This window comes from Triplophysa dalaica, chromosome 25 (genome assembly GCF_015846415.1).
Source record: "Triplophysa dalaica isolate WHDGS20190420 chromosome 25, ASM1584641v1, whole genome shotgun sequence".
In the NCBI taxonomy this organism is placed as follows: domain Eukaryota; kingdom Metazoa; phylum Chordata; class Actinopteri; order Cypriniformes; family Nemacheilidae; genus Triplophysa; species Triplophysa dalaica.
Window position 1 is genome coordinate 13217508 of NC_079566.1, and position 12048 is coordinate 13229555.

At 43.3% G+C, this 12048-nt stretch overlaps 1 protein-coding gene across 3 annotated transcripts in view; it reads right to left on the bottom strand.

Annotated features, from left to right (window-relative positions):
* si:dkey-89b17.4 (zinc finger protein 646) overlaps positions 1 to 12048 on the bottom strand; it is a 14507-nt gene continuing 2459 nt past the window's right edge. The window contains exons 2-5 of one of the 3 annotated variants that reach the window (XM_056742089.1): positions 5974 to 8137; positions 5418 to 5742; positions 3916 to 5064; positions 1 to 2740 (exon numbers count right to left, since the gene is read on the bottom strand). In XM_056742089.1, coding sequence (XP_056598067.1) covers positions 1804 to 2740; positions 3916 to 5064; positions 5418 to 5742; positions 5974 to 7924 — 4362 coding nt within the window. In that variant the 5' untranslated portion in view covers positions 7925 to 8137 and the 3' untranslated portion in view covers positions 1 to 1803. Of the gene's footprint in view, positions 2742 to 3747; positions 3842 to 3915; positions 5065 to 5417; positions 8138 to 12048 lie in introns of all 3 variants that reach the window. The other 2 variants (XM_056742090.1, XM_056742088.1) reach the window with 2 other exon arrangements.

A 12048-nucleotide genomic window follows, 5' to 3' on the forward strand; every position in this document is an offset into this window, starting at 1 on the left:
TTAACTTTTAGCATTTATTTTTTTGGAATCGTCATCTCTGACAAGTAGCAGTTGTGCAACTGGGAAGATTTTTTTGTGATTATCCAATTGTGTACAATTTGCAAGGGTATAGTTACATAAATACATAATCTTCCCGTGCGCAGATCATATCGCACACAACTTAATGTTCGCTCAAAACACATGACTTAGCACCAGTGCTCCCAAGTAATAGAGGTTTAAAACAAGCTCCAAAGACTAAAATGCAATTAAATAAAAAGAAAAGATAAAAAGACTAATAAATACATGTGTGTAACTGAGGAGTAAAATACGATTGCCTAGCTGATTGTGATAATCACAAAAGTATACGTTAACATGTGAGCTTACAGAGTGAAACAGGCACATCCAATCCGAACATGAGCATGGGGGGGGCATCACGTGAAAAAGGCAATAGCAATACGGTGATATGTTTACACTCATTGTATTGCAATCAAAACACACCTTATAACAGTTCCCTGTTTATTGCACAAGGGACAGAAATGTTCTTTTTAAAAGAATAACAAATAATGACAATGAAAAAGGGGGTTACAGTCACTATAAGAAGTGTTCTTTAAAAGTTCTGCCGTTCCTGACTGCGTCCGATGGAGAACGGTAAGGGGGAAACATAGGGTTTGGAACGATAAATCCTAAAACTAGCGTTTTCAGTTACAAGTGTTAATATAAATAAAATGCATACTACAGTGATCTTTTATAAAAGTTTTCCTGTAAATAATACAGTCAGAGGTACAATACAATACAAGGTAAAACCAAATGCCATTACAAGCCTATCAATATACATTTTTCCCCCCTTTTGCTTTTTTCCCGTTTTTTTCATAGCACAACCTATCGTTTCTATACACTAGCTAGTTAGTTGCGGTTTAAAAATGTGGATTCCGAACAACGTGGTGAAATGAAGGAACAAAGAAATGATGCCACAAAGAAGTGAACCCATTAAGCGCAATGCTGTCGTCTGCTGAATAATACGTTTTGAAGCTCATCTTCGTGCTGCAAAAAAACACACAATTCAGAAAAGTTAGAACGTCGAACAAAAGGGGGGGGGGGGGGGGCTGACAACTTTACACAACACAGAAACGTGTTGCCTCCAATAACTGAAGACATTTCAAATACGCTCTATGCACTGTTCAACATAGTTATTCTACATGTTAAACATACACGTTGCTCATCATTTCAACATGTGTTCTTTTTTATATTGATAATTGTCTGCTATTAAAAGGGGAAGCTGGGCATGGCATGAAATGTATGATTTTAATAAAAATGACTTTAAACGATCGCCTCATGTAGCCATTACCCTGAACATGGAGGAAGAGGTGTCTCAAATTTATCCTTTAACATCAAGAAAACGATACTGATCTAACATTCCTATGCCTTATCTAAAAGCCAAAAACAGGACGCCAGATAGCTTGCACTTCTTGAAAGGCTGGTATCAATAAATGAAGGCAGTGGGCCCCAACGGCCCCTGGCCTCAAAAGGGAACTATGAAAATGCAAATAAGGTCACCTGTGGTATTTAGGACAAGGGTGGGGAAAAATATGTCACTATGACATAAAACTAACAGTCACACTGTGTTCACGGATTACTCCAATGTTTCAGGGTACATGCAGGGACAGTTCTCTTTTACATAAACAGCAACCTGTTCAACACGAGCCACACCTCAGCACTACAGTGACTAGAGACAAAGATGAGTAAAAGGGGAATGAGGGTTTTGGCACCTCTTGAAACCTTGGCCTCAAAGTTCACAAGTTCTGCCTGTCAAATTCCCACCACAACTTAAAGAAAGGGCCCGGAGGGCATACCCAAAAAGTTGGTGGAGCCCACATTTAGACCGGTAGAAGGTGCCGAACTGTTCCAGTGGACCTTCTGATGGTGTCTTAAGTTGGACTTGCTGGAGAAGCGCTTGTCGCACTGCTGACATGAGAAAGGCTTCTCCTTGGTGTGAATGCGGCGGTGGCAGATAAGTTGGGTGGAGACGCGGAAAGCCTTGCCGCAGTCGGGGCACTGGTAACGCTTGGGTTCTGTGTGGATGCGTCTGTGGTTTTTGAGTGCCATCAGGTTGGAGAATTCCTTCTGACAGGAGTTGCAGAAATAGGTGCCCATCTTGTGGCTGTTCTTATGGTTCAAAAGGGAGCTGGCGTGCCGGTAACTGCGGCCGCACTGATCACAGACGTGCGACTTGCACCCTGCCTCGTTGCAACTCTGCCGAAACTGCTGTTGCTGATGCCCACTCGAGCTGCTACCGCTGGGGTTGTGATGAGACGGGTTCAGCTTTTGGAGCCCGTTGGGATCCATTCCTTGGGCCTGCATTAGCGTAAGGTCAAGCCCAGAGCCCCAACCCAAATCAGAGCCGCTGGACGAAACCCCAGGCTGTTGAGCTGTTTTGGGTGCACGGCCGTGCTGCATTTCCAAGTGGAGGAGGAAGCCAGCCTGGGTGGGAAAGCTCCTCTGGCACAGAGTGCAGGCAAACTCCCGTTCCTTCTGGTGCACACGGCGGTGATTCTGCAGTTGGGATGATACACGGAATGCCTTGCCGCATTCGGGGCAGCGGTGTCGGCGTGTCTCAGAATGAATACGACGGTGGTTTTTGAGTGCGAGCAGGTTGGAGTAGGTCTTGAGGCACACAGCGCAGTGGTAGATGCCAACTGTGTGGGTGTTTTTGTGGTTAAGGAGTGAGCTGGCATGCCGGTAAGAACGGCCACACTGGTCACATCTGTAAAGATAGAGACACAAGAAAATGTAAATCTCACCTGATTCCTGTACTGACAAATTAGCAACCTAGATGAGTCTGAAAGTAACCTGACAACATGTAGTTGACTTGGACAATAACTGCATTGAGGGATAAATAAATACAGGTATATGATCTTGAATCCAGCTGCCAAAACAAAAAAAACTCAAACTGGACAGGATAAACTGCAGAAGGGCAGTGTGTAAACTCAATATGATTTATCACTATTCAACGTATGAAACTATCTTCCAATCCTATTTAATGTTATTCAATGAAGGCAGTGGTATAAAAATTGATGTTTAAGTGTGATTTACAACTTTTCAAACTCAATTATACTTTAGGAAAAACATAATTTCTAAATCTAAAAATATAGAGAAATCTTTTGAGGATGCCTACATAACTGTACAACAAAGAATGTTTGGGATTGACCTACATCTTGGCCGAAATGAAGTATAGAAGTGTTATAAACTGTTTTCCAAGCATCAAGCACATGCAAAGTTTGTCTTACAGAATATGTGCACTTGATGAATTTGGGGATGATTTTAAATATAATTTGTTAGCTTATAAGTCTTGTGTTAGTATATTTGTACATTTAAATATTTCTTGATATTGTCTTAAGATCAAAACGAACCATTTTGATGCTGCATCTCAATAGCAAACAAATCAATATTAGTTTATTTAATAAATATGCATAAAAAATACACATCAAACTACTAACAATTTTATTTCAGAGTTTTCTTGGCCTCATATCAGATTTTATGATGACTCGTCTCTTTTAAAATGGTCAGTATGTGCAATTGTATGCTCAAATACTAACAAGAGCAAACTACACTGTAGGTTATACAGAACATTGTCAATCAGACATGGGAGGGAATCAATAATCTCGGTGTAAAAATATCTACCTAGCAAACACATGAAAATGTACCTATTAAAACATGACATCCTAATAAACTAGAGCATAATGCTAACTGGAAGCAAAGTGGGGTAACTTATCTGGTCTCCACTAATCATACTGTCCAAACTTCAGAAAAATCCGAATTCCGGCACGCGTATGGTCCCGAGGAAGCCGGATTGGAGATCATATACCTGTAATAGACACGTAGAAACCTGTGATCTTACTAGTTCACTTATAAAAACACGAACAACAGACGTAAACTCACGTGAACCGGTAATCCTCTCTTGTGCTCGAAGTAGCCTTCTGCACGCCCTCCTTGCCTACCTGGTTGTCCCCGCAGCGGTGCCTGGCCAGCCCCGAACGACCCTGAAAGCTCTTCCCACAGGTGGGGCACCCGAAGCGTGTGTGGCCCTCCTCGTGGACCCTCTGGTGGTTCCGAAGGAAGCGGGCCAGCCGGAAGGCCTTGCCGCAGGTCGAGCAGATGTGTCGCTTCTTCTGTGTGTGGATTCTCATGTGGTTGCGCAGTGCCATGTAGTTGGTGTAGGGTTTGTCACAAAACGAACAGTTGAAGTTGCCTATTTTGTGTGTGTTCTTGTGGTTGAGAAGACTGCTAGCGTGCTTGTAAGAGCAGCCGCAAAGGTCGCAGGAAAAAGGGCGTTCTTCACGTTCCGGAGACCCTATGTCGCCCGTCTCCATGCTCATGTTGGAGCTGTTGAGGGAGGCTGAGGAAGAGGGAAGCTGGGCGCTGCAGTTATGCGAGGCCAAGTCTGTGGTTGTCGAAAAGATCTGCGAGCACCCATCGCATTCGTATTCGGCCGGAGGTGGTGCAGTCTGCACACTGGGACCAGGAAGTGGGCCAGGAAGATCTTTGCAGAGCTGGTTGCTGGTGTGCGTTTCAAGCTGCCTTTGGTTCCTGAAGCCCCTACCGCAGTCTGTGCAGGTGTACTTCTTAAGAGCAAAATGCATTCGAAGGTGGTTCTTCATTGCCAGTCGATTGGGATACGTCGAGTTGCACACATTACAGTGGTATTCACCAATCTTGTGGAGATTCTTGTGATTGGCCAGGCTGCCAGCGTGGCGGTAAGTGCGTCCACACTGATCGCAAACAAAGGGCCGACGACCGCTACCGTCGTCGACTTGCTGAGCTCTGGCACCTGCATACGGTCTCTTGAAACCTTGAGGCTGACCGTAATTGGAGTTCACGGGGGGATTCTGAATTTTGGGTGGCTCGCCCATTCTCATAGCTTGAAGCTGTGACGGGCCTCCCTCGTAGCGAGCACCATTGGGATGAGACATGCCTTGAACGCGTTGGTCTCGATCTCCAGTCTTTGCTCTGTGCTCTTCGTGCAACCGTAGATGATTTATCAACTGCTTCTGAATCTTGAAGGCTTTCCCACACTCCTCGCACTTGTGCCTACGAACAGACAAAACACACAAAACACGAGCAGATAAGAAAGAAGAGCTAAAACAAGCTTATTATAAAAGGAAAAAAACAGACAGAGGGAAGGTCCCCTTACAAAAACAAGGATGACTACAAATGGGGTACAGATGTTATGAACTTCAGATTCAACTGCATGTATGTGTGTGTTATGCTTGTTGCCCTTGTCTTCTCCAACAGGAAAACAATCACCTGCACAATTTCATTAAAATCTATTCATTCAGTGATGTCCTGAGTGGGGAACTCATGATAATACACACAAGCATTTAAATTATGCAAATATAACTTAACAGTTAGAGTAGAATAGGGCACATGCAATGCTGGCTAACCTCTTTAAGTCAAAATGAGTCCTCTGGTGGTTCTTGAGGGCCAGTAGGTTGTAGTAGCGTTTTTGGCAGACGTGGCAGCGGAAGACCCCAGTCTTGTGAGATTTCTTATGGTTAAGCAACGAGCAGGGGTGTCTGTAACTCCGTCCGCACTGGTCACACCTGTGGGGGCGATCATCAGAGTCTGGCATCTGCTGTGAGACTACAGGGCCACCGCTGCCACTGGTACCGGCACCACCAGTCATCACTTTTGCTCCGTTCATGCCCTTGTTCAATGCCCCCGCTCTCGCCTTGCCTGGACACAGGTGAGTGATCAACTGATGCCGATCTGCAAAGAACATGCCACAGTCAACGCAAATGTGGTTCCTTCCATCCATTTTGCCATTAGAATTAACGCTAGTGCCACCCAAGCCCTGTGTAGATCCATCTGGTCTTTGGGGTCCGTGGACCAGCTGGTGGTTTAGCAAGTCCTGCTTTCTGCTGAAGCTCTGGCCGCAAGTGCTACAGATTATAAGACTGCCTGCATTACCCTCTTGTCGCCTCCTCCACTCCTGCTCACCTATAGGAGAGAGGGCAGAAGAAGGCCCTGCACCCTGGTTAACACCGTGGCTTCGTAAATGGCTACGAAGTGCCCTAAGACTGGCGTAATGGTTTCCGCAGACGGTGCACTGATAGACCTCTCCATCGTCATCTTCGTCGTCTTTATCTAGCCTCTTACTGTTGCTCTGGGAGTTGGCCTGGACTCCCCCAAAGGGCATCTGGTCCTGACGCCTCTGACGGCTGCTTTCTTTGAGGTTGCCAGCACCTGCTGGCAAGGAGGCACCACTGGGACTATGGAAGCTCATGTTATTAAGGTATCCGTTTGACATACCTCCCTGGTTGACGCTTTCTGCCTGACGATGATTTTGGGGCAGTGGGGAGTGGCCAGAACTGCTCTGAGCGAGAGCGCCGCCAAAGCGGTCGTGGAATTCCAGTGAATCCAGACCGCTTGTATGGCCACCATCTGGAACAAAGTTGGCTGCGTCACCGAGATTGCCAGGCAGTGAAATTGGAGTTGTTGCACCACTATCCTGATCTTGAGAATGCACAAAGCCTTGTTGGGAATCTAGTCCTGTCATTGGCTCAGAGGAAAGCCAATCACCCTCTGTGCTCATCGATTGCGAGTTTGGCCTGGTTTTGTGACTACGGAGGTGGCTGTGAAGGGCTGCTAGGTGTGGATACTGTTTACAGCAAACGGTGCACTGATAATGACCTGTTTGATGGGAGCGTTTATGATTAACTAGACTACCAGCGTGTCTGTAGCTTTTCCCACACTCCTGACACTTAAATCTGCGTTCGGCATCATCAATGGCTGAAGAATCCCCTTGAGACCTTGCCTCACCATTGGATGATACTGAGGGTTGGGAGTTTGAGGCCAATGCATTTGAATTTAAAATAACAGGGCTTTCTTGTGTATTGTGTATTGTAGTGTGTGGGTCATGAGTAAGGTAATGAATTTTCAGGCTCTCTAAGTCAGGATGTCCTGATCCGCAATATGCACAGGTGTAAATGGAATTAGAAACTGGGGGGCCTAGCATTGGGTCATACCGTTTATCTGGCAATGGAGGCAATGGAAGGGGATCACCCAGAGCAGGTGTATACGGATTTACCGTTGGGGAGCGAACAGAGCTGAGATTATGAGGCACTATCCCTGGGAAACTACGTGGCAGTCCCAGCGAAGATGATGCAGCGTTATGTAACAAAATGTGCTCCTGAAAGTCATTCTTATTAGGAAGAGACACCTGACAAAGATGGCAAAAGCTGGGCACCATATCATCGTTCTGGGAACCAGGAGGGCGGGGATCAGATGGTGCTTCAGGCACAAGGGACCCCATGGACATTGGTTTAAATTTCGAATGAGTGCGTTCGTGAGCATTGAGGGCAGCAAGATTGTTGAATTGTTTGTAACAGACACTGCACTTATACGTGCCCTCTTGATGAGACTTCTTGTGGTTAACCAGACTGCCGTGATGACGATACGTCCTGTCGCATTGGTCGCACTTAAACGGCCTGTCCCAGGCATCTTCTGCTCCCGGAGATTTTTGCTTATCATGGTCATTGCCAGGCATCATTCCACTGTTATTTATGTGACTCCTAAAAGCTGCTTCAGACAGATCTCGCGCTAGATTGTAATCCCTTTCTTCGTCGACATTGTCATCGTTCTCCTCCTCACCTTGGCCACTTGGAGACAGGGTGTGGATGCGGAGGTGGTTTTTAAGCGCCATCGCATTGGGCAAAGTTCTGGTGCACACTGGACACTGGAAGGACCCCATCTCATGAGTCTTTTTGTGAGAAGCCAAGCTACTGGCATGCTTAAAAACACGTCCACACTGTTCACATTCAAATCTGCCATTCTCTTCTTGATGATAGTGTGCTTTCATGTGCTCCAGTAGGCTAGGTGTGCTTGGGCAAATGATGTCGCATTCTTTGCAAGGGAGACCCTTGGCACGATTCATATCATGCATAGCCATGATGAGAAAATTGAAATGGAAGGGGGAAATGTCCACATAAAATGATCCTCGAACAAAGAAGAAAAGGGGCAATGTGTGATGTTCAGCTCTCTGCTTCTGTAGTATCAGCCATTTTACCTGGGTGGCAGATATTCTCTCCAATCAGCCTTTCAATTCCACTCGATCGCAGCAGTTCAGAGAGGGTCTGGACAGTTGCAGGGCACCAGATGAAAGCTGGGAAGATAGGAAAAAAGGAAGAACATTATTTCACAATTCAAGTAATTCAACATTGTATGCATTTCAATAAAAAGACATAACAAAAAAAGAAATACACTGATATAACTCGATATTTAACAGTACCATCAATCACATATCTTCAGTGCTTCTTTAAAACAAATCACAACAACAAAAAATATATTGTAGAATAATGCTTCAACATCTGAATATCAATAGTATATTAAAAGCTACTGCCTGAGAAATAAAACAGATGCACAGGGTGAAAGTGGCTGAAAATAAGGTAGAATTATGCAGTGTTAATTTCGTTGACGAAAACTATGACGAAAATTATTTGTCAATGACATGTTTTCACTCAAGAAAACGAGGCAATAACTAAATAAAAAATGAATGCATGACACCGAAAACTGTACTATATTGACATGTTCGTCAACTAATAAAAACAAGATGAAAAATTCTTGTCATTGGTTAAATCTATATGCCCTTCAAAGAACGAATCAATTGTATCAAAATGAGATTGAATGAACTGGTACATGTTGTGACGTTCATTGTCTAATATCCTCTGTGTTGATACAATAATGTTAACTCAATTAAGTCTAAACAGTTCAATCTTTGTATGCAACATTTAATTACACTAAGTACATTAGTTAAAAGCAGTTAAATTTTAGAAGGCTAAATATAACGCTGGATTTAGTTGACAAAAATATTTGTAATATTTTGACGACTAAAACTAAATTGATGGGCATGAGTAAAATTTGACTTAAACCGAATTGCGTATTTTCGTCAAGACTATGACTAAAACTAAATTAAAATTTGCTGTCAAAATTAACACTGGAATTATGTGCGTGCACATAAATACATATATGACGCACTGTACAGCCCTGACTACTACATACTAGCCAAAAGAAAAAAAGTGTTGCCTACAGCACAGAATAGGGTATTGTAAATAAGCTATGAACAAAGTATGTTAAATCAATAGTGAAAGGAAGCCAAGCTTAACTTTTTATTTGCAAATAAAACATTCCACAGCCTACTGCAAAGACAACCGCAGCCGCAAAGACAATATTTCCATAGCTAAAATGCAAGTAATTTTTCTCCCTTCTGGAGATTTCTGGCTCTTTATCATGCCCCTAAATTGACTGAAAGCATAGCCTTCAGGTAACATTATTTTACTGCAACTTTATTCATATTATATAAGTTACACTTAACAATCCTGAAACGGCCTTTCAAATGTCACACCTGAAAAATTGCTATAACAGTCAAACAGTTCACACCATTTCCACAGTCTACTATGATTTTGCTGTCGGGCCGTTTTCATCAGCTGTAAACAGACATCTTGTTACAGTATAAAAACAAAATAAAATCAAAGAGGGTTAAAACATGCCCCTTTAATGACACAAGAACAAAACATACACATTTTTCTTTAACAACTGCTAATGAATTAGGAGCTTGTCAAGAGTAGAGATCTTGATATGGCCTAAAATGCTCCAGGAGAGGAACAAGAGCCACCTAGATGATACAGACACGTCATATCTAACTCTGAGAGAAAAAATAGCCAGAAATCAAAGCCCTGTCTTTAAACCAGCAGATGATGATAAAAGTGGTTTACACCAGAACAAAAACATCAATGAAGCACTTTAAACAAGAAAGAGTCTGTAAGCCATTTTGTGAAAATGATCAGCAGATACAGCAAATATCCAGTTGAAGTCAGATGGTGGTACTCTACAATACCATTGTCGTAATACTTTAATATATTAGAACATTCATGAGTTCATCACCACAGTATGTCTACAGATGTTGCCAAAACACAAAAAATCATCTGGCCCATCTACCATTTTTTTGTATGTTCAGATTCATAACCACAAACTATATAGCCATTAACAAATTATATGGCACAGCAGTTGGTTTATGGTAAAATCTTTAAAGCTCAAAGCAACATATGTGATGAGGTTTTGGCCGTGTGAGCTTTAGACTCACAAGGATGTCATTTAATTTCCACATGTGAACGTTTTGTGAAGTGAGGTTAAACATGCAGATGTTTTCTACAAGCATGCCTTATTTTTTACCTTTCATACGGAAAATCACTCTCTTACATTTTCCATGTGCCCTTAAGTTTCTGCACACCGCACACAACTAGAGCAAATAAAAGTAGATCAGACTCAACTATTGCTTCCAATCTTACAAAACCAGCTGTGTCTCTAAAGACGCCACACCTGAGACTTATATTCATAGCTTGGAGCGCAATAGAGGACAACATCACCTTTTCCATTTATTATAAACTATAGCACAGTATAATTCAAGAAATTGTTACTCTAAGAGATCTTATTTAAATGAACAACCACAAATTGGCTTAAATTAAAGGGGTCATATGGCGCAAATACATGTTTTTCTGTGTCTTTGGTGTGTTATAAGTTGCCCATGCATGTATAAGACACATAAAATTGAAAAAGAAAAAATGTTGAAACAAAAGATGCATTCTATCTAAAAGCAAATGCTCACCCAGAACTGTTTGAAACGTCTGGTCACTCTCGTGTAACCTCACCCCCACAAAACAACAACCGTTCGTGGTATGATTTAAGTAAGACCCCCCCAAATGTATACGCAAGTAAGGTTGCCTACCCGCCTCGCTTTTCCCATATTTTTCATGAGCTGAACTCAAAGATCTGAGACTTTTCTATATACACAAAAGGCCTATTTCTCTTAAATATTGTTCACAAATCTGTGTTAGTGAGTACTTCTCCTTTGCAAAGATAATCCATCTCACAGGTGTGGCATATCAAGATGCGGATTAGACAGCATGATTATTGCACAGGTGTGCCTTAGGCTGGCCACAATAAAAGGCCACTCTAAAATGTGCAGTTTTACCGTATTGGGGGGTCCGAAAACCAGTCAGTATCTGGTGTCTCCACAATTCTCCTCACACAGTGCAACACATCTACTTCGCTTAGAGTTGATCAGGTTGTTCACTGTGGCCTGTGGAATGTTGGTCCACTCCTCTTCAATGGCCGTGCAAAGTTGCTGGATTTTTGCAGGAACTGCTGTTGTATACGCTGATCCAGAGCATCCCAAACATGCTCAATGGTTGTCATGTCCGGTGAGTATGCTGGTCATGCAAGAACTGGGATGTTTTCAGCTTCCAGGAATTGTATACAGATCCTTGCAACATGGGGGCCGTGCATTATCATGCTGCAATATGAGGTGATAGTTGTGGATGAATGGCACAACAATGGTCCTCAGAATCTCGTCACGGTATCTCTGTGCATTCAAAATTCAATCAATAAAATGCACCTGTGTTCGTTGTCCATAACGCCTGCCTATTCCATAACCCCACCGCCACCATGTGCCACTCAATCCACAACGTTAACATCAGCAAACCGCTCACCCAAACGATGCGATACACCCTGTCTGCCATCTGCCCTGTACAGTGAAAAGTGGGATTCATCCGTGAAGAGAAAACCTCTCCAAAGTGCCAGACACCATCCAATGTGAGAATTTGCCCACGCAAGTAGTTTACGGTGAAGAACTGCAGTCGGGTCGAGACCCCAACGAGTACGACGAGCATGAAGAATTTCTTCCCTGAGACGGTTTCTGACAGTTTGTGCAGAAATTCTTTGGTTATGCAACCGATTGTTGCAGAAGCTGTCCGGGTGGCTGGTCTCCGACGATCTTGGAGGTGAAGATGTTGGATGTGGAGGTCCTGGGCTGGTGTGGTTACACGTGGTCTGCGATTGTGAGGCCGGGTTGGATGTACTGCCAAATTCTCTGAAACTCCTTTTGAGACGGCTTTGTGTAGAGAAACGAACATTCAATTCAAGGGGCAACAGCTCTGGTGGACATTCCTGAAGTCAGCATGCAAATTGCACGCTCCCCCAGAACTTGTTACATCTTTGGCATTATGCTGTGTGATAAAA